Here is a 21,723-nt window from a genome sequence, read left to right as displayed (position 1 = left end):
GCCTCGGATAGGGAGGTTTTTGTTGGAGTATGAAAGGATCAAAATTAAGGCAGAATTTCCCTCTCCTCCAGGATGGGTTTGCTGGGGAGCATCTGGCTGGGAGCAGGAGGCTGCCCCTCAGCACCTCACCCACATGGCAAGAGTCTCCTTAATTATCAGCAGCATTTGCAACTGGGTTTAAAGACTGACAAAAGAAAACAAATAGGAGGAAACTCTCCTTCCTCTGGCTGCAGCTCTGGAGCAGGGAATTGGGGCCTGGAAGGTGCAGCTGCAATTCTAAGGATTGGTCAGGGATGCTCAACGCCAGGGTCACCCACACTGCCCACCCAGGAGGGTCTGTGCTGCTGGAGGGGGCCAGGACACGATGCCATGATCAGAATTAATTCACCCACAGAGATCTCTCCTCCCCTCCCCTCTGCTGGGATGGGTGAAGCTGCAGGAACTTCCTGAGCTGCTCCCAGGGGTGGCTGGGCCATTTCGTGGCTTTCCAGCCTTTAGTTTGGAAGGGAGAGAAAGGCCATCTGGTCAGGTGGGTTATTTCTGTGACATTGGGTTCGTCCATTAGAAGAAAAAGTAAGTTTTTCCTTCTCTGTCCCCACAGCCACCGCGTGGCCAAATTCCCTTTGGAGACATCCAAAATGAAGCAGATGAGATTTGCTTTGCAAGTAGAGACAAAAAACTTCGCGAAAGCAAAACCTCCAAAGGGGGAGAAACTCCCAAAGAGAGAAACATGAAAACCCCCAAATGGCTTCAGCTCCAGCACAGAAACACCTGGGTGCTCACAGGATATTTTCTCTGGCTTGAACAGAAGCAGCTGAGATTTGTGTGAGAAATAGTGAGAAACCCTTGGGGAGCCAGGGATGCTCCAGAGGGCCCTGGGAAGGGAAAATCTCCTGGAAGTGTCACAGCAAATCCCCCGTGCAAACCCAGATGGAGCCGGAGCGGGAACGGAGTCAGGGGAGAGCCTGGGGAGCTGCACGTGGCCTGGGGGCCCTGCAGCCCCAGGGACTGAGGAGGAGGAGGATGGAGGAAGCCAGGCTGGGCTCCTGCATGTGCAGAGGCTCCCAGAGGGGCTGGAAGGCACAAACAGCCCCATGAAACAACAAAGGGTCTCTGTGGGCACCCCAGGACCCCACAGCAAGATCCAACAGGGAGCAATGAGACATCAAGGGTGTGCCAGTCCATGGGCACAGGAGTCAGTGATGGTGATGCTCCCCAGAGCAGGGATGGCCACAGCTCTGCCCAGCCACCTCCTGCTCCTGCCACAGGGGCTGGGCAGCTGGAAAATCAGATGAACCCTGTTCTAGGAGAAGGGACCGGGTCTCTGGAGGTGCCTGGTGGATCTGGACAGCTCTGGAGCTTCTTGTGGATTATTTACCCAGCTCCACACGCTGCCAACCAAAATAAATCAATTCAGCTTTTGCTTCCATTTTAGGAAAATGAATCCTCTGGGACAGGCTGGGAGCTGGTGCCCTGCTAGGAGCCACGTGCTCCCCATCCCAGCCCTGGTGGGGTGCAAGCAGGACTCAGAACCCCTCAGGCCCCATGTCCCTGCCTTGCTGGGGACAGACAGCAGGACACAGGCAGGAGCTTTCCTGAGCCTCCTGCCACCCTGCAGAGTCCTCCCACGGCTTGGGTGACCTTTTCCTTATCTCCTCACGTCCTTCAGCCCCTCACAGCAGCAGGTCCTGCAAGGGCAGTTTCCCATGATGCAGCCCCTTATCTCATGGTGCTGAGCCCTCCCCACCAGCCCATTCCAGCCCTGTGCTGGCAGCACTGGTGATCACCCACTTGTGCTGCAGGAGGGATCACCAAAAATTTAACCCAAACCACAAAAGCTGCATGGACCACATCTCCCTCCAGCTGCCCAGGAGAGCTTTGCTGGCACTCCTCAGAGGGAACCTTGCAAGCTCATGGTCCTGGGATGCATCAGGAGCTGCTGGGTTTCCTCCTCAGCCCCAACCCCAGAACTGCTTTTCTGGAACAGGCACTCTCCTTCCTCCTGCCCCACCAGTTACAAATTGCCCAGCATTCAAACTACTTAATCCCAGCAGCTCTTTCAGATCTGTTTGCGTATTTGATCAGAACTGGCTTCTAAGAGAGAAAATAAAATAACAAAATCTTCCAAGCGCCTGCTCCTGTCTCCTCCCCATGCAGGATGCTGTGTTGGCAGCATTGGTGCAGCCTGGGAAAGGCCACATTAGGATGGCTCCTCTGTCTCCTCCAGCAGTGAAAATCATTTGGATGATGTGGATATTGGGGAGTCTAAAAAAAGGGAGCACTCTCCCCCTGGAATGAGGGACAGGGCTGGCAGGGAGGTGCTGCTGTGGCTGGGCTGCCCCATGCAGTGTGAATTGCTGATAATCACAGCCCTGCCCTTCCTGCCTTGAGTGAGAGAGGTCCCAAAATGCAGAACCAGGATCTCAGCCCCTCCTGGGCCCCCTCAGGCAGCCCCAGGGTCAGACCCACCCATGGGATGCCCTCAGTCACAGGCTGTCCCTTAGAGCTGTTCTAAGCCACGAGCCACGATGTGTTCTGACACACCTGATGGGCTGGAGCTGCCCCAAACCCACAGATGTGATATCACTGCACAGAGGCCTCCACTGCTCAGTGCTGTGGGGCTGGAGGCTCCAAATCCACACCTCACACACGAAGGAGGGTGAGCACACTGCTCCCAGCGCCCACAGCCCCAGCTCTGCTCCCCTGGAGCCCCAGAAAGGCACAGATCCCACCCCTCTCCTCAGACACAGGGGAGAGGCTGCTGCAGGAGTGCCCCGGTGTTTCCAAACCAATTTTTGCATTTTGCCCCAGTGTTTCCAAACCAATTTTTGCATTTGCAGAAACGCCACCGGGGATTACTTGTTTAAAACCTCCTTCGCAGGGGTAATCAGATCATACTTGAAAAGAGCCTCAGGATCTGCAGTTACAATTATTTCATTAGGATGTGATACTCCAGACCATCCAGGAGCTTGGGAAGCTGCTGTTTGCACAGGCCCGAGCACGCTGCCCAGGGAAGAGGTCCTTAGTGCTAATTGCCAATGCCAACCCCAGCCATTAGGAAATTATTGCTAATGCAGCTGACAACAGCTTTTATAAGACTCTATTAAGGAATTCATCAGAAAGCAGAACCAAATAAAGCAAAAAGCTATTAAAGAAAAACAAAACTCACCCCCAAAGTGCGGGATCAGCAGGAACAAGAAGCAGGAGCTGTTGTGTGAGTGCAGCAGCCCCAGAGCTGAGCCCGGGGCTCCCTTTGTCCCAGCACTAGTGTTGCATCAGCCTGGGGCCCTCCCCAAATACCCTGGGATGGGAGAGTGGCTCAGCTGTGGCTCATTCCCCCTGGCAGCTCCCTGTGGAGTCACAGCTGGTCCCCTGCACCTGCAGCCCTGCTCAGGGAACCATCCTGTGCCAGACAGGGGTGCAGGGCCAGGATATGGGTGCAGGGACCTCCAGACAGGGTGCAGGGCCAGGATATGGGTGCAGGGCCAGGATATGGGCGCAGGGACCGCCAGCCCAGTGCTGGGCCTGAGCGTGTCCCCAGGAACCCCTGGGGTCCTTCTGGGAAAGGGGAAAACACCGAGGTTGGGCCTGGGGATATTTTTTCAAAAGCCTGATAAAAATAACTCTCTGAAGGGGTGAGGAAGAGGAAGGACAATTTGTGCTGGAGACGAGGTGTCACCCACAGGGCCTGACAGCTCCAAGTGGCACAAGGACACAGGGCTGGAGCAGTGACTCATGACTTTTTGGCGTTCCATGCCGCTGTGGGTATCGCATTTCGGGGATTATATTTTATTCATAAAAATTGCTGTGCTCACAGCCCTGGCTGGCAGAGCCACAGAGGCTGAGCTTGGGGCTGGCTCTGCTCTGCACCATCAGGGGGTCCCAGCTGTGGAGCAGCTGCTGGGTGTTAAATACATTCTGCACAGCTGGGTGAGAGTGCCCAGGTTCCCCTGCTCGACCTGGCCCGTGGGTGCCTTGGTGGCACGAGGTGCTGGGCCAGGGCTTGCAGCACGTGGTGGGTGTTGTTGGTAACCACCTCCCAGAGGAGCCACAGCAAACATGTGAGGCTGTATTTTTAACTCTGAGGTCCTGCTGACATGGAAAACCGGGTGCCTGGCCCAGGTGCTGCAGAGATTGATGGAAAATTTCCTGCCTCCCATCAGCAGCTGGGCTTTGCTAAGCCAGGCACTGCAGTGGGTGACCAAATGGGGCTTTGCCCCAGGAATGGTTTTAGGAATGGTTCTAGGGCTGTGCCCAGAGCCCAGCAGACACCATTTGGGAAGTGCTTTCTGTGCAGGTGGGAAGCTGGCATGGTGGGATGGATGTGGTGATGGGGCAAACCCAACTTTCCCAACTCACAGCCTGGCTTAGCATCTCCAAGCAGGAAGAACATTTTCAACCCCCTGAGGCCACGATGAGCCCATGGTCCTTGCCAGGCCCTCGTTGGTACAGGCATCCCACATATCTCTCTTGTCCTTGCCTTCATGGGGATAACCTGTGACAAGCTGGGATGTGGCACACAGTGACGTTCCCCTTGTCCCCACCACCCTCCCACAGCCCCACCGGCTCAGCTGAGACAAGCAGAGGCTAAGAACATCAACTGGGTTTTATTCCTCAGGTCTGACAAGTAAAAGCACAAATTCTCTTTGGAAATAAGGAAAAAAAAAACCAACACCAAAACCCCAAACCAACGTTCAAAGCACGCAGACCGTTTCTCAGGATGGAGGCCACGCCGCCAGACGCGTGTCCTTCCAGAGATGTAGTTTAAAAAAAAAAAAAAACCACCAACTCATGGAGGAGAAAAGACGCAGAGCTACAGGTTTCCATGTCAATTTTAAAGAAAAAAAAAAAAAAAAAACAGGCCCTTTTTTTGCTATTGTATTATAAATATCCCATCCGAGCGACTCGGAACAAACAATAACCATAAGGAGGAGCATCCTTTCTGCTTGGCCCCGTGGGCACAACATCTCTGGCGGCACTCAGGGCGCCAGAAGCCCTCGGGGGCGGTGGGCTGGCACCCGGTGCGTGCCCCGGCTCTCGGCGGGGGTGGCGGGTGCTGCCATCATCCCTGCGAGCCAGCGGCACCCGTCACCCTTGCCCGAGGCTGTCAGGATGCCGCAGGGACCGGGGGAAGGGGAAGGGGACGAAGGGACGGGGGTGCCGGGGGTGCCGGCTCAGGTGCAGGTGGCCTCCTGGCTCTCGACGGGGATCTCGCTGCCGCCGCTGCCCTCGCCGTACTGCTGGTAGGGGGGGATCTGGGGCGCCTCGATGATCAGCAGCCCCTCCGGGGACAAGGAGGCGAACACCGTGATGGGATCCACCTCGTAGGGCAGCCTGCAGGGGGGCAGGGGAGACGGGACGGGTTAGGACGCTGCGTTCCCGGCGCATCCCGACCCTTGGAGCCCAGGGGGTGGCAAGGGTGTTCTAAGGGGGTGGCAGCAGCCCCGGCGCCCCGGCAAAGCCTCTGTTATTGCTGGAGAGCCTGGGAATGTGCGGGGGGTATTTGGAGCGGGCTCCTGGCCCCGCGGGAGCTCTGTTTAATCTCCCGGCAGATGTGTTTGACGGGATGTCAGCGCCGCGCGGGGCAGGAGAAAATCCCGGCCAGCCTTGCCCGTAAAAGGAGCCCGAGCGCCCGGCAGCAGCGAGCCCCAGCCTCCCCGCGGGAGCTCGGGACGCACAGCGCTCCTCCAGGCTGGAAAAGCAAAGCGGAGCCGCTGCCAGCCGAGGAAACCCTTCCCATGCCCTGGGCTCCGGTGCTTTTCGCTGTTCACCCCGTGCGAGCCCCGCGGGTGGGACCTGCCCCCCGCGTGGGTCGGGGCTCGCCTTGGCGGTGCTGCTGCCAAAGCGAGCCGCGGGTGAGGCACGGCGATAGCGATCGCTCTGACATCATGGGGATGCGGGGATGCGCCGGCATGGAGCCCGCCCGCCGTGCCCGCTGCTCCCGGGCTCGCCTCCTCCCCGCTCCCCTCCTCCCCACACCCCCGGGCATGGAGAACACTGATAGAGCCTCAAAAAGGGCCTCCTCCTCCTCTCTTTCCCTTGGGAGATCACCCCGCGGCCCGGGGAGGCCAGGCAGGTGCTGCAGAGGAGCAGATTTTGGGATGGAACAGTCCCTGCGTGTGTGAGCTGGGGCACGGGGACTGGCAGAGCTCGGCCGGACCAGCCGGTACCTACTGGATTTTCTTGGTGAAGTTCTTGGAGACGATCCCTCCTTCCACCTGCTGCTCCTCGTGTTTGCCTGCAGGGAAGGCCAACACCCCACATCAGCACCTTATTATTTTTTCCCCCAACAAACAACAACAACTAAACCCAACAGGAGAGTTTTCCGAGCAGCTGTTTCCCTGTCCCAGTGCAAACTCTTTCTCTGGGGAGGGCTCAGGAAGCCTCTCCATGTGGGGAAGGCGATGCTAGACACAGCACAGCCACATTTCCAGTGGAAAACTGGGGTCTCACAGGCTGCCAAGAACTGGGGCTTAAGATAATAAACAAATAATAAAACCATTGTTGGTGGCAGCATTCCCCTTGGCCTCGCCCCCAAGGATGGGCTCTTTCCCACCCCTCTGTCAAGTTGGGTGTTCCTGTACCTGGAGCATCAGCCAGAGGCTGCCTGGACCCCCCCGAGCTGTGGCTGTCCCCCTGTGCTGCAGTGAGCTCCCAACAAACACTCAGAGCTGTGTTAGGTGGCAGCCCCCAGCCCTCCCGGGTGATCCCAGCCCGGAGGACCCAGGGACAATGGGAATGTCACTGCCAGGCTGATGGGACACTGAGGGCAGTCGTGGGCACCCCAAAAGTGCTGGACCCCCCACCCACTGTTCCCGGCATTAATTTACATTTCAGGGATGTGTTTGTGGCTGACCCAGCCAGGCTGGGCTGGGGGCTGCGAGCAGCTGCTCCTTTCCTCCCAGCCTCTCCCTCGGCCCCTTTAAAGGGAATCTCCCTCCGTGCCGACCTCACCCTGGCTATAATTAACCGAGCAGAGCTGGGGCCCCTCTTGGCTGCTGGCTCCGGGTGCTGCCAGCCAGGGCACAAAGCAGGGAGATCTACCCCAAAGGACACGTGTCCTTCCTCATTTTGGCAGCAAACCACCACGGCTTGTGAGCCAGATCCCCCCCGTGACACCCAAACTGCCTCTGGAGATGCCCCAAAGCCCTGCTGCAGCCCTCCCCTGCTCCCAAACAGGGGGTCCTGCCGCCCCCTTAAAACAAAGGCGATTTTGGCACTTTGCGGCAATCCCTTGAGCTGGCAGTGCCACCTCCCCGCCGCCCTGGCTCTCACCTGACACCTCGACGTAGCCATCCTTGGTTTTGACGGTGAGCTCCTCGGGTTTGAAGCTGTGCACGTTGACACACACCTTCCAGGGCTCGCGGAGGAAGGGCGCGGGGCTGCGGCTCTCGGGGTACCCCCCGAAGTGGGCGCCGTACGCGGGGGCCATGGGGGGCGTGCGGCCCAGCCCGGCGCGCAGCGGGCCCGGCCAGGTGGTGGTGAGCCGGGGCCGAGCCCAGTCGGGCCAGTCCGCCGTCAGGTCCCCGGGGAAGGGCGACAAGCCGAAGTCATCGTCCAGCAGGCGCGAGGTCAGGCCGGGCTCCCGGAAAGGGTCGCGGAGGCTGCGCCTGCCGGGGTAGTGGCAGGAGAAGGGCAGCTGGCTGTCGGCCATGGCTGCCTTCCGAGGGGTCTGAGCGCGTCCCCGCGGCTCTCAGCCTCTGTGCGGCTGCTCCTGGCTGCAAACTTCCCCCGGGAGCCTGTCCCGGAGGAGGCGCATCCACGCCGGGTGGGACGCGGGTGCGCGGGGACGGTGCCTCCTGCCCGGCACCAGGTGAAGGACGAGGAGAAAATCAATTCGGGCTGAATCACCGGGAGCCGGAGGAGCGCAGGAAGGACGGAGGGAGCTCTCTGGCCGCGAGAAAACGCTTCCTGTCTGGCTGCGATCCCAGGACTGGGGAGAGGAAAATAAAACTTCTTGTCAGGAGAGAGGAAAAAAAAAAATAATAAACCCAAATATCCTGAGATTAAAAAGCTTCTCTCTCACTTCTCACTCTCCAGCACTTTATGTGCAACTTTCCCTGCTGCTCCTGGGTGAGAGCTGCAATAAATGCCTGAGCCTGGAGCCCAGAAACTTCTCTAACCTTCCAGCCGTTGGGCGAGTACTATTTATATGGATTTCGGAGGAGGGGGGTGTGTGTTTTGCAAGTCCTGCCCTGTCAGCCGAGTATTTTGGAGAGGATGAAACAGCCGAGGAGAATTTGGGCAGTGGCAGCTGACCTCTGCTGAGGATCCCGGCTGCCACGGGGCCGCGGCGCTTCGGCAGCTGCCCCAGCCCCTGCCGCCCCCTCCCGCTGCTCTGCCCGCCCAAAATAGCCCCCAAGCTCAGCCGGGGCTGGCTGCTTTCACCCCGCTGTCACCTGTTAAAAATACCGCGGTGGCGCTGAGCGAGCTGCTCCCCTCACTGTACAGCCGCGTGTCCCCAGGGCACCGCCGTGCCGGGAAATGGGTCACCCACTGCTGGCACCCCCGGCAGTGGCACCCCACGGGGGTGTGTGGGCAGTGTTTGGGGCAGGGGCACAGGGTGAGCCTCTCCGGGATGCCTCTCTGGCCATCTTCACCAGCTGGGCCCGGAGAAGCATCCCCTGACTGCAGGAAGGAGATGGACCCTGGGCAGCAGCAGCGCTGCTCAGCACCTGCCTCCTTCTCATCCTCCTCATCCTCCTCATCCTCCTCCTGGCCCCACCGCATGCCCCGGCCCTGCCGCAATCGCGGTGCGGGCAGGGCGAGGCGTTAATCACAGCCGCGGCCGGGCCCGTAATTACAGGGCAGCGGCGGGAGCGGGCTGCGAGCTGCGAGCTGTGGTGGGAAGGGGCGCGGCAGCAGCGCTGGAGGGGCAGCTCCGAGCCAGCATCACCGGGGCCACGGCCCGAGCCCGGCCACGGGCGGGGAACGGCTGGCACGGATGGGGTCCCCATGGAGGCGGTCCGGGCACGGCGCCGGTGGGCAGCGCTGGAGGATGGGATGTGATCGATGAGGGTGACGTTGGCACTTCCTCATGCCGCATCCTGGCTCTGCATCCTGCTCCTTCTCTCCAGCATCTGCAATTTTTCTAATGGACTCTGTGGAAGTAATTGCAGCTTTAATGCAGCACAGGCCGCTCAGGGATGGAGCCCCTGGTGGCTCCGTGGCATTAATCACGCTGGGGACGGGGAGCTGCCTCTCCTTGGCTAGGGCAGGGCTGCCCCCCGAGCATGGGGACACACAGGGGTCTCCCTGGGGTCCGGAGGGATGCCTGGAGGTGCCAGCTGAGTACTCCTGGTGTGGGGAGGCAGCTGCTGCTGGAGGGACTGAGCATCCCCGTCCATTCCCTTGTCCTGCTCGGCTGCCTCTGCCTGCCCGGGGACTCCTGGTGCCCGTGGGTGACAGTACAGGGGCAGTCCTGGCGGTCACTGACACACAGCATGAGCTCAGCTGGGCACAGATTGGCTGGGGAGCAGGATCGCCCCAGCAGCCAGCCCTGCCACCCCCTTGGGCAAACAGCAGCGCACGGGGTGAGAGGGACAAGCCCCGAGGAGGTTTCAGGCAGTCCCACGATCCCGCCGTGTTTCCAGGAGCCTCACAACATCCCCCATCCCACATTGCCCACATAGCTCCAGGCCATCCTCCCTCCCCGGCCAGGAATTCTTTCTGTCGCCTTGTTCATCCCCATTAGTCACACGTCCCCTCCTCCCGCCTGCTCTCACCCTCTCTGGGCCATCCCAATTTAGCTCCTGTTGTCATTCCAATCCTCCCGGCTGCCTCCCACCCCGAGCCACCCCACATCAGCTCTGGGAAGCCTGGAGTGCCCTTGCAGCCCCCCTTCTCCTCTGGGTTGACACACACCTGGGGATGCTGCCCCGTGTCCCCACCTGTGCCCTGCCCAGACCTTTCCTGGGTGCCCATTTGAGCCCTGTTGAGGAGCATGGGGACATGGGGACATGGGGACATGGCCCAGTGCTGCTGCTCCCCTGGGGGACTTCAGGGTGCTGGAGAATCCCCACTGCCCCTGGCAGCTGCCCAGAAGGTGCCAATGGCAGGAGCCTGTGGCTTGGGAACTCTGTGCAGGAAGGGAAGGGCACAGCCCCGAGGAGAGCACTGGTGAGCCCAGTGTGACCTCCAGGGACAGATGGGCACATTTCTGCCTTGGGCTCCCGGTGCCTGAACAGGGTGGGGGGATCCAAGGGCCTGGCAAAGGGCAGCAGGAGCCTGGCCCAGCAGGAAAGCAGAGCTGCCAGAAATACTAGCCCACAACTTTTTTTTGCTTCAGCCAGTGCCGTGAGGAGCCAGTCCTCAGCAGCTGGGAGTGGAGGCACATGCCCTTCCCTGCAGAGCAGCTGAAACAACCCGAAATATCCCACCGCACGCACTTGTATGCAAAAGGAACATGATGCAAAGGAAATACTGTCCAAACCTTTATTGGAACCTTTTTCTAACCAGGCTAACAACTCAAACACCCAGGAAGACTAAAGGATACAGAACACAAGTGGATGGAGAGCAAGGGGAGCTTTACAGTGAACTCAAACCAACAGATGTGCCGGTGTCGGTGGGGGTGGAATCAACCAACAGGCAGAGAACAGAGGCACCATTTCCCTCCTGGCTTTTCTCACATCTGGGCTTTTGTTCTACATCTTTTGCTCATTCCCCGAGTTTCAAAGGTGGAGAGCTGCCCTGGGTTGGTGAGGGTGTTGTTCTCTGGGCAATAGCCCAAAAGCTGGGGTGCTTGACCATGACACTGCTGCTTTGGAGACCCTCCCAGTCATGTGTAAACTGCCAGGTTGCAGCAAAGCGATGAGAATGATTTATTCTCTGGTGAAGAGGTAATAAAACCCCACTGGACACTAAAGGGCAAAGTCTTCCTTTAGGCACCTGAACCTGCCCCTTTCTCAAATACCCCAGGAGCCCGAGGCTGGGCACCAGCAGCCCAGCACTGGCACTCACTGGCTGGCACTGGAGCTGTGTCCACACTCAGCAGCACAGGCAGCTCTGCCCCAGGAGCACAAACACCTCCCTGAGTGAGCAGAGCAGTGGCTGCAGCCTTGGTGGAGCGATGCTGGGGCAGGGTGGGACTTTCAGCACATCTCATTTTAGCTCTTCTCAAAGCTGGGGGAGGATGCCTGCAGCAAGTTGGACACAGCAGGGGAGGCCTCCCAGCCCTGCTAGCTACTGAGCTCACATCAGGGAAAAGCTACTGCCACAAAGCCTGGGGAAGGGGGCAAAGCAGGGCACAGCACGAGGGTCTCAGGATGGGGCAGGGTGGGCATCCTTCCTTCCTGGTGGAGACCACGGCCAGTCACTTCCATCCTATTCCCTTCCTCCTCACTGATCCAAAGGGTGACAAGTGTCCCCAACCTCCAGAGGGAAGAGGGGACCAGCAGTGGGAGATCAGAGAACTCCAGGGATTTTTGGTGATGGCAGCCCTGTGCCACATGGCAGAGGAAGAGGAGCAGGGTTATTCCTCCACCAGAGCTGGCTGTCACCTCTGAAGTCCCCACTCATTTCCAGGGGGATCTGATTTGTCAACAGAAGCTGCTTCAAGGAAATGGAGAGTTTTCCCCTGCCTTGCCCATCTCCATCACAATGAGGTTCCTCTCTAAGTACTGGTGGTGAGGTCCAAATGAACCAAATTTACCTTCCTCTCTCCAACATATCTGGCACCACTTCAAAGGCTCCTGCCTTCATGGACCCAACAGCATCACCCAAATAGCTTTTTTAAAGTAATGCTCAATAAATAGAAGAAATAAATATTAAATAGAGGCCAAGTCCTCTCAGCCTGTTCAATATATGTACAATGCATAGCAAAATAACAGTGATTGGCTGTTGCAGACAAGTTTGGTACAAATTCAGTCCCCAAAACAACAAAAACATTGAGAAAATTGCAGTTAACATAAAGCAAAGCTCAGCCGAGTGCTGCAACCGATGAAGAAAGAACAGAAGAACAGTGATTTGAAACATCCCTTGTCTTTGCTTCCCAGCAAACCTGCAGAAATGGTGTTGGATTTTCTGGAGCGTGGGGTTGGGACGGGGGGGACAAACCCAGAGCCAAGGCAGGTCCAGTGAATGGGAAGAGTTGATGGCTCCAGGGTCAAAGGGACATTTGGGAGTGAGTGCTGTGACATGGGCTCTGCCAGGGAAAGGCAGCAGGGGTGCTTGTGGGATGATTCAAAATCATGGCTGGGAAAGAGCCTTTGAGTGTGAGACTCCCCAAACCCAGCCCAGATATTATCCTGATGTTGTGGCCAGCCCTGAACACCCCTTGTGTGCCTGACCACAACAGCAATTCACCAACACCAAAGTGACCCAGCTGCTTTTCCTCCAGGTGAACCTGCCCTTTGCAGGCAGCACCTGCAGCAATCTCAGATGTTGGATGCAGAGCAAAAAATCCATAAAAGCAGTGAATGAGAGAAACAACTTAAAAAAAAAAAATTTAAAAAGCACTGGCAAAAGGCACAGAGACAGAAAAACTCACAGCTTCACACAAACCCACAGAAACCCCATCTGTCCACTAACAGGAAGGGTGTACTAAAGCTTGTACTAAAAATATTAAATAAGTTAAAAAAATAAATAACACCGAGGGAAACTCACATGTATATGCACATGTGCACACACACACATACACACAGAGCCTTGATCAGATCCGTCACCAGAGGCTGGATTTTGCAAGGACCTTCCGCGGGGATCGCTTTCTCACAGTCTCGTCTCCTTTGTTTTCCCATGGGTGGGTCAGCGCGCAGGGATGAACGCGGCAGGGCAGTCCTGGCATCCGCGGCGGTGGCTGCGGGAGCGGGCGGGTGTCGGGCTGAGCGCTGCCGGCACAGCCAAGGCAAACAGCGCGGGGCCAGCTGGCTCCCGGCCGCTGGTGGCACCGCCACGCAGACCCTCGCTGTCACCTCCGACGCGTCCCAGACCCGATTCTGCGCTCACACCCATCGCATTCCTGCACGGATCTAATGAGAAACCCGAGATTCCAAGGTGAAAGCGCGCAGATCTGCCCTGCGTCCCTTCGTGTGTCCCGTGAGAGCGCACAGGGACACGGTGGCAGCAGGAGTGGCTGTCACTCCTCCGGCCACCTCACTGAGAGGGGCCACAGCTGTAAACCTTTACACGAGACCGGCGGCATGGATACATTTGAACAAACAAACAGATCCAAAAATAACTTAACGTTAGAAAAAAGAAATCAGGATAAATAAATACTGGTCCGTTCTGACATACAATTAAAAATAGAATAATAATAATATTAAATAAATAAATAAATAAATAATTTAGAGAGGTTTACTCCAATGCAAGCCTGCTTGGGAAAACCCCAGGAGCGTTTAGCTGCCACGGACTGTACAGGCAGAGGCAGTCCTTGATGGAGGGATCAGCTGGATGAGTGCAGGAGCTGCCCCACACAACCCCTGGGGTCATCTCCTGACCCACACGGGGTGGGTGCTGCCAACCCTGCCGTGGTGCTTCCATCATCTGTCCCCAGCCACGAGGATTCCAGTCAGTGTGAGTTTGGTATTTACACCAGTTGCACAAAGCCCCTCTTCTTTCCTTTCCTTCCGTGGTTTTGGATCTCCGGGCTCGCTGCTTCCTGCTGCAGCTCCACATGTGCATTACAGGGTGCCAAGGGGCAGGGGGTGCTCCTGAAACACTGGGAGAGCTGGGGAGGTCTGGGATCCCATCACTGCCTTTGGATCTTCCCAGGGAGCAGAAGGATGGGGCATTTCAGCATCAGACTGGGAGAGACTCTTTGGGGAAGAAGCATGAGGTTTTCAGCCCTTTTGAGAGGGAGTTTGCTGCAGAGGGTGGCCAAGGGGCCGCTGCTGGGGCCAGCACAGGAGGGAGGGCAGTGGCATCCTGTCTTTGATCCCTGGAGCATTTGCTCAGCCCTGCCAGGAGCACTTCTCTCTGTATCCTAGAAAGGGCCTTTCCAGAGGTTGGACCCATCCCCACTAAGCCACCAACCATACCAGTGCCCAGCTCTCTGCCTCAGCCCCCTCATCCTCACATTGTCTGCAGCAAGCGGGGTGAGGGATGAGGGTCTGGGAAAAGGGGGAGCTTTGGCCACTGAAGGCACAGGACAAGGGGAGCCAGCCATCAGGAAAGATCCTGGGAAAGAGTCCCTGACATAAAACTTCCTCCTGTACCACCCAGATGGAATCCCTGCCTGTGCTGCTGTACTTTCCAGCAGATAACAGATTTATAGGCTTGCTGAGGCAATCATCCAGTTCCACCACAGCAGCTCATGGCACTCAGCCTTCCTCCCCTTTCTGCTTTGTCCCTTTTCCAGCTGCCAGGGGCCTGTAGGTAATTCTGTAGATGGGGAGTGGGTTGCATTCCTCTCTAGCCCCTCTCCTCCTGCAGATGGTGGCTGCACTCAGCCCTTTTCTCTAACACTTAAACAACACACACCTCCTTGACTCATTAAGCCCAAACTCGTTAATAACCATGCAGGATGGAAGGGGAGGGGATGGAAAAAGGGAGGGAGGGAAGTCTTAAGCCCAAATTAGCGTCTCTAAGCACCCAGGTGTTGTAAGAGAAATAAACTCCTCGGCACCAGCTCAGCCTGTGCTGGGAGAAGCCTTTGTTACCCGGCAAAACACAGTAATTGCGCAGGCAGCTGGGCTGGCACGGAGACAAAACCCCAGGGCCCAGGGCAGCCTGTGGCTCCCTGGCAAAACAGGCAATTAGTGGGGGCCCTTCCTGTCCCCCTGCACTGCTCCAGCCTCCCAGTAACAAACTGGGGCACCGGTGCATCCTGCTGCAGCCTGGCACTGGCCTTGCAGCTGTGCTGCTGATGCTGCCCCGGGACAGCCAGAGGGGCTCAAGGAGGAATTCCAGGATTGCCTGGAATCCTGCTGTGTGTTTTGAGGAAGGGGAATGGGGGTCCCCTGGCTCTTGCAATGCCCTTTTAACCCTGTGTGTTCTGACTGCACCCCACAACTGCCATCTCTGCACCTCCCTCTGGTCCCACCAGCAATGCACTCCAAGGGCAATGCTCCCTGCAGAAGAACCTCAACCCAACCTGTCTGAGGCTCCTCCGAGAGGGGAAGCCCACAGCCCTGTCTCCCCTGCATGGCCTGGCCCTTGGAGCACAGCACGGCACCACCTCCCCTCTGCCTTGTACCCCACCAGCCCCAGGCCTGCTTCAGACCTCAGCAGGTGGTTTGCAAGCAATTCAGTGCTGGGGGGATAAAACAACCCTGCAAAAGGTGCTGCTGCCTGGTAGGAAAGGGCAGGAGAAAGAGCAAACAGGCTTTTTTTTCCCCCAGGAAGTACATTGGGAGGGATTTCTAGCCTTCTATTTATAGCAGGGACTGGCTGACTGGCAAAAAATAAATATTTTCTCTGCAGAGCGGGCAGCAGCTCTGGAGGAAAGACCCAAAGGACCTGGTATTTGCCTTGGTGGGGACAGCCATCCCCCCACCCATCACCGAAGTTTTCCAGCAAACTCCTCCCCAACTGGGTCTGTCTCTCCAGCAGAAGTTAATTTGTTGGTTCCTGGTTTGTCAGAAGAGCAAGGAGCAGAGTTCTTTCCTTTGGACTGCTGGTAGTGCTCTGGAGAGCAGTAGCAATGGGGAGATGGGAGCATCGGGGAGGATGGAGCAGGTCTGAGCTGACAGACCCTCTCTAAAGCACCGACCCTTCTTCCAGCCTGGCCTGGGGAGCTGGGACCCGCTCCGCCGGGGAGGAGGGGCTGCACCAGGCGCTCCAGGGCTCTCACTCGCAGCCGGGGAAGGGGGACCCGGCAGTGCCACCGCGTCAGTATCGGGGATGATTGCTATCGATGGCCAGGTAGGTGGGAAGGAAGCGGAGAATGCCAGGAATGTGGCGGTGACGCCGGCACCCGGTGTCAGCCAGCAGCGGCACTCCCTAACGACGCAGGCTGTCGGAGCTGGCTCCTGAGTCATAGCTCCGGCTCCTGCTGCGGCTGCTCCTGGGGCCCGAGCTCCGGCTGCTGCTCCAGCTTCGGCTGCGGCTCGTCCGGTAGCTGGAGTAGCTGCGGCTGCGGCTCGGGGAGCGGCTGAAGCTGCTGTACCAGGAGGAATAGCTGCCGGCGCTGCTGGACGAGGAGGGGCTGGGACGGTAGTAGGGGATGGGGCGTTTGCGGGCACTGTGGGGACACAGAGATGCGGGTTAGCAGCAGCACAAGGACGCACTTACTGCCAAATCTCCAAAAAGCACTGTTCGCTCTGGGCAATACTCCCAAAAATGTGATTGTGTTTGTTTAAAAGGAAAAAGAGATCAGGTAGCTGACGGGCTTTGGGATTCAAACCACCCACCCCCACAGCCCTGGGGAAATCCCAGCCACTCAGTCTACTTGATGTTGTCCCAAAGAGCCCTCTGCATGAAGGGTACAGTCAATAGTTGACTCTTTCCATTGTGGGACACCTACCACAGGGCAGGGTGAAATAAAAACCTGTGAGAGAATGCTCTTGGCACCTAAGTCCCTGCTCTTAGTCTTACTTAATCTTCTTTTTTCCCTTCAGCTATTGTAAATTGAGACCCTCTCCATCCTCCCTCTGCCTCCAGCTGGAAATGCCCAAGCTCTAGAGGAGGGGTGGAAGGGCCTGCTGATCAGGCTCAGGGAACCCGGTCTCCTGGAGAAACCTCCTCTGGCAAGGGCGGGGACCCAAGGACAGCCCTCACCCCCCGGGGAGTGCCAGCTGAGCCTGTCTCCGCAGGACGGGACAGCATCCCCTTGCCTTGTGATGCGCCGGGCTTCCAGGTGGCTGGGAGAGTCTCTCCGGCGTTTCCTCAGGGGGGAGTAGGAGCGGCGCCGCCGCTGCCGCTGCCGCTGCCGGTGCGACTCCTTCTCGCTGGAGCTGTACTTGTGCTCCCGCTCGCGGTCCCTGCGGAGGCACAGCGGGGGATTGTCACTGCAGGGGCTTGGGGGGGTCAGGGATGAACAGATAACGACCTATGGAGGCACAGATGGGCAGAGGACACTCAGCTCCCAAAGGGACAACTCTAAGTGCTGTGGTGGTGTCACCTCTGAGTGCTCACACAGCTGGACAAAGAGACTGGATAACACTAATGGCATCCAGCAGTGTCTTCCAGTGGCTTTTCACTGCCAAGCCAAGATGGCTTCCAGGGAGGGCCCTGTGTCAGTGGGTGCAGTGTGTATTTAGCTCTTGCTGGAGCTGGCAGGAGCAGCCCTGCCAGCAGGCCCCACGTGAGCTGAGGGCCTGGTAGCCCTGCAGGGCTCTGTAAGCCTCGCCAGAAGGAGTGCCGGTGTTGCTATGGTTTTCTCTTTTGTTAAATTCCCATACACGTCAGCACAGGCCCTTCTGTGCAGCGTGGCTGATTTCATACACCCTGCTCAGTGCCATCTGCAAAGCAACATACTACAGGTCAAGGGCCTGCCTGATCCCTGCATGCTGCAAGTGTTCTCCTCACCAGCACGGGGATTGTCAAAGCCTGCAAGAATCGACCCTGGCAATGTACGATCTTGAGGCTGCAAAATGTTCACAGCAGCACAGGTGCTACCAGGAAAACCTGCCAAAGGCATCTCTAGGGCTGAACTGGGAGGCTGTTTCCTGTGGTGTGTGGAGGGAGTAGAGGTGCCTGGACTGTGTTTCTCTCTGCAAGGCTGTGAGCACCAGCCTCAGGGTATCTGACATCTGCCCTCACAGCAGGGGCCTTCCATGAGCCTGACAACTCTTTGTGAGAGCTGTGACTCTCAAAAGCAGAGTGTCTTTCCCTGCTGCAATCAGATCCATGTCCGACAGGCCTGCTGGCTGTGTGGGCAGACCCAGCTGGAGCCTCGGGCTCTGCCCACCACTCACAGCAGCACGACAGTGATGGAGGCAGGGAAAGTGTGGGGCGGCAGGTGCCACATGGGTGGGCAGCAGATGCCACAAGCAGACAGCTGTACCTGCTGCGGCTGTAGCGGGAGTAACTGGGGCTCCGGCGAGGCCTCGAACTTCTACTCCCAGGACTTTTTTTGCAGGATTTGGAGGAATAGCTGGGGGAACGTGAGGAAGACCTGGAGACAGGAAGGAAACATAAAAGAGTTAAAGATGCTGGAGGGTGAGGCTGTACCAGACTACTCTAAATGATGAGCGGGTAAAGATGTCCCATTCCCCAGGGTCTCAGCCCAGCTCTGCATGGCCAGTTGTGGATCCCACACTCTTACACCTCCCCCTGCAAGGAGCCTGCTGGCTGCCAAGAGCGAGCCACTGCCCTGGGTCACAGAGACACCGTTCCAGCTGGCCCTACCTCCTTGCCGAGGAGCAGGACCTGCTTCGGGAGGAGCTGGGCGAGGCCCGGCGGTGCGAGGAGCGGCTGGAGGCGGGGGAGGAGCGGCCCGCGCTGCTGCAGGAGGCGCTGCGGGAGCCGGGCCTGCGCGGGGAGCTGCGCGCCGCTGAGGGCAGCGGGGTTCGCTTCTTGTCCTCTGAGGAGCCCAGACATGACGGTAGGCACGCTCTGTGAACAGACATTTGGGCACTTCTTGAAGCTGTGGCTGAAGCCCCTGGCTGAGGGGAGCAGCATGCTCCAGCAAATAAATATTCCCATCCTTCCATTCCCTAACTGGAGGTGAAAAGGACCTGTCAGCTCCCCAGGCTCTGTTGCAGAGGACCCCACGTGTGTGTGTTGGAATCCAAGAGCTCACCCTCTGGGCTCTGCCAGGGAGAAGAGGTCTGGAAGAGCACTGTGGCAGCAGCTCATGTGCCCCATGCCCAGCACAGCAGAGGTGTCAGGCTGGCAGAGCCTGGTGGGGCCAGCGAGCAGTGCTGGTGCTGGGCAGGGAGTGAAGTCAAAAGTGCTGGAGCAGGGGAAAGGCAGAGCATGGCAGGGCAAGGGCTGTGCTCCAGCCTGGCTGGGGAGCAGCCTGAGTGGGCACTGAGCAGGCCTGTCCTGTTGCCTTTGGACAGCTGCATGAATTCCTCCTCTTCCAGAAGTGCTCTGGAATGAACTGGGGTCAGAGCCCAGCAGCCAGGGCCAGCTGCAATCCCAGCTCCACCCATGTGAAGGCAGAGTTACCCCACTGGAGTCACCGTGTAAAAAGTGCAGATAGACCTAAAATTTTACCCTCTGACTGAAAAATGAGGCTTATTCTTACTAAACCCCATTACCCTGGCTCCCTCCTGTCACATTCAGTGCTCCAAACCATGTCCTGGCTCTAACTTTCAGCCTTTAGGACCCAAGGGCCTGAGCTGGAAGAGCTCCCTACAACCACAGCCTGAGCACAGCCCTGGGTACCAGCCACCACGCTTCAGTGCCCTCATTCCCAACATGCCCTGGCAAAAACCCAGGAATGGGAGCCGGTCATGGAGGCTGGCAGCTGCTCCCCTCTCCTGAAGATGACCTGTGGCACTGGGTAGTGGTTGGGTGCCCTGTGGCCCCAGTGCAGAGCTGCTGCTGTGTTATCCTGCAGCCAGCCAAGTCCTTGCCCCTCCCTGTGCTCCCTATGACAGATGCTATAAGATGCTATCTTGTCACCCTGGAGCTGTGCTGGATGAGCTGGGAAGAGGAAGGGGCACGCTTGGTTTGGCTCACTGGACAGGTGAAAGAACAGCCCAAAATTATGTTAGTGGAAACAAGTCCCTCTTCCCTTCCCCACAGTAGGCAGAGAGGGAGAATTAGCATGGCAACCCCCAGATGCTCCTTTCACACTGTGCGCAGAAGGACCAGAGACTTTTCTGACATGGCCATGCCCAGGGGAGCAGGGATGTGCTGTGACCACAGCCTGACCCAGGCCCAAACCCTGCATGAGCCACAGCAATGCCAAAACACTGCCACAAGCAATGTCCAGGGATGTGATGGCTGGGTTTTATCTTTCTCCTCAGGCTACAGAACTGGTCCTTGCTGAGTTCTGGACTCCAGACTGGCAAGACCGTGGGTCTGGTTGGCACCTGCCTGCCTCCAGAGCACGCAAAGCTCCCTGCCAGCTCACCACGGCAGCTGGAGCAGGCAGGAGACACAGAGCAACAACGTACCAGCAGCTACTGGTAATCACTGACCTTCGGTCTTGTCCCTGGGCATCTGGAGACAGATTTTCCAAAGCTGTTCCCTTGGTGTGGGAAAAGCAACTGGTGAAGGAATTTCCTGAATCAGAGCTGTTATCGCTGTTGGCCAGTTTGGGCTTCCCGGACGAGAAGGCATGGCCAAAGCCATCATGGACTAGACTTCTTTTCTCCTGGCTGTCCTTTGACCTGGATGAGCTCGTTTGAGTGGAGGGAGGGGAGGAAGTATCGTTTCCTGAGTCATATTCATGATACTCTCCATTCTGGCTGGCTAGGTTGCCAGGCGGGCTGTCTGTTTTGGTAAAGAGGTCAGCAGAAGACCCTGACTGAGAGATCTGAAAGCAAAAAAGCCATTTGGCATTGTTTGAATGGTTTTTGGGGGGGTTGGTTTTGGTTTTACTTTGCTTTATTTTTTTTTTTTTCAAATAAACCCAGAAATTTTACCATCATGATGCACTGAAACAAAAGGAAAGGAAAGGAAAGGAAAGAAACAAAGTAAGAAAGAAAGAAAAAAAGAAGAAAGGAGAAGAAAACAAAAGCACATATCCCTAAAAGAAATCCACAGTAAGAAGAAACTTATTTTCCCCCTGCTATAATAACGGGAAGATTTAGAGATCATGCAAAGAGTATCAGCATGCGGTTCATGTTAAACAAAAGAGTTCAACAAAGTAAGTGGGCAACCAAAGAATTAAAATAACTAACTAAATAAAAAATGTAACAGAGGACAAAGCCCTTATTTAACCTTAAAAAGGGGAGGAAAATAAAGGGGGTATATACATATAAAAAACCTGCATAATCCTTGCAAAGAAAACAAAAATGAAACAAAAAGTTAGATGAGTGAATTTTTTTTAAGCTTCCTTAATAAAGTGGCTGAACCAATGTCACTAAAATAAGCAACAAAAAAACAAATCAAATCAAATTAAGGGCTTCTGTACAAAGCAAAAACTGGCAAATAAACAAGCTTATCACTTTGAAATAAAAAAAAAAAAAAAAATAAAAAGAAAAAAGAGGGTGAGGGGAAAAAAGAAAAATCCCTTTGGAAATAAAAGGTATACAGATATTTCTTTGTGTGCTTTTTACCCCCTGAAGAAGATATAGCTAATGCGCTCAAGTGACCTCTAATAAATTCCCTGGTGTCTTGCGGATAGCATCCACTTACCCATCAAGAACTCCTCCTTTAGTAGGTAAGGTGTAAGAAAAAAGGAAGAGCGGGCAACATAAGTCCATCATTAGAGTCTCAAATTACATGAAAAAAACATAAACCCTCTCTTCAATCCACACTGCCAACTGTTTGCTGCCTCCTCTATGCAAATGTCATGACTGCTTTTTGTCTGCTCGACTGTCTCCCTTATTATTCATTTTTGTTTCCTTCTGCTTTGAATTAGCCTGTCCAGCCCGTTCCTGGAGGCTGATGGCTTGTGCTGAAAGCTGCAGCTTGCACTGAATCCCCCTGAGCTGTATGGAAATGACAAAGGGAACTCGGTGAGGGAAGAAGCAAAAGAATGGAGGAGGAAAAGTGTCCCCACTGTGAGGAAGGGGACAGCAGCCCTGCAGCCCTGCTCCTGCCAGCCTCTGCAAAGGGGTCCAGCCACACCCTGGCTGGGCTGCTGAGCACAACAAGGCAAGCAAGGACCCCAAACTCACACAGACTGACCTGGGCAGGGCTATTCTCTGGGACCCTGAGCACCACCAAGGGGATTTGCATCATTCCAGCATTTTAAGGTTCAGTTTTAACTGCACTGGCATTTAC

At 56.6% G+C, this 21,723-nt stretch overlaps 2 protein-coding genes across 4 annotated transcripts in view; both read right to left on the bottom strand.

Annotated features, from left to right (window-relative positions):
• Positions 1 to 4,588: 4,588 nt before the first annotated feature.
• On the bottom strand, positions 4,589 to 8,061 carry HSPB8 (heat shock protein family B (small) member 8). The gene is made up of 4 exons (XM_058037077.1): positions 8,027 to 8,061; positions 7,276 to 7,933; positions 6,175 to 6,238; positions 4,589 to 5,334 (listed from the first exon to the last, which is right to left on the bottom strand). Exons 2-4 carry the CDS (start codon positions 7,652 to 7,654, stop codon positions 5,175 to 5,177), a joined length of 603 nt encoding a protein of 200 aa, XP_057893060.1. The 5' UTR covers positions 7,655 to 7,933; positions 8,027 to 8,061; the 3' UTR covers positions 4,589 to 5,174.
• Positions 8,062 to 10,420: 2,359 nt separating this feature from the next.
• The window catches only part of SRRM4 (serine/arginine repetitive matrix 4), a 45,283-nt gene continuing 33,980 nt past the window's right edge, over positions 10,421 to 21,723 (bottom strand). For all 3 annotated transcript variants that reach the window (XM_058036770.1, XM_058036771.1, XM_058036773.1), the window contains 5 exons: positions 19,971 to 20,308; positions 18,226 to 18,432; positions 17,882 to 17,992; positions 16,710 to 16,856; positions 10,421 to 16,117 (listed from right to left, as the gene is read on the bottom strand). In XM_058036770.1, the coding sequence (XP_057892753.1) occupies positions 15,877 to 16,117; positions 16,710 to 16,856; positions 17,882 to 17,992; positions 18,226 to 18,432; positions 19,971 to 20,308 (1,044 nt within the window). In that variant the 3' untranslated portion in view covers positions 10,421 to 15,876. The remainder of the gene's footprint in view (positions 16,118 to 16,709; positions 16,857 to 17,881; positions 17,993 to 18,225; positions 18,433 to 19,970; positions 20,309 to 21,723) is intronic.

Source organism: Melospiza georgiana, chromosome 18, assembly GCF_028018845.1.
Source record: "Melospiza georgiana isolate bMelGeo1 chromosome 18, bMelGeo1.pri, whole genome shotgun sequence".
In the NCBI taxonomy this organism is placed as follows: Eukaryota; Metazoa; Chordata; class Aves; order Passeriformes; family Passerellidae; genus Melospiza; species Melospiza georgiana.
Note: the sequence above shows the minus strand (reverse complement) of the source record. Positions and strands in the feature narration are given on the sequence as shown.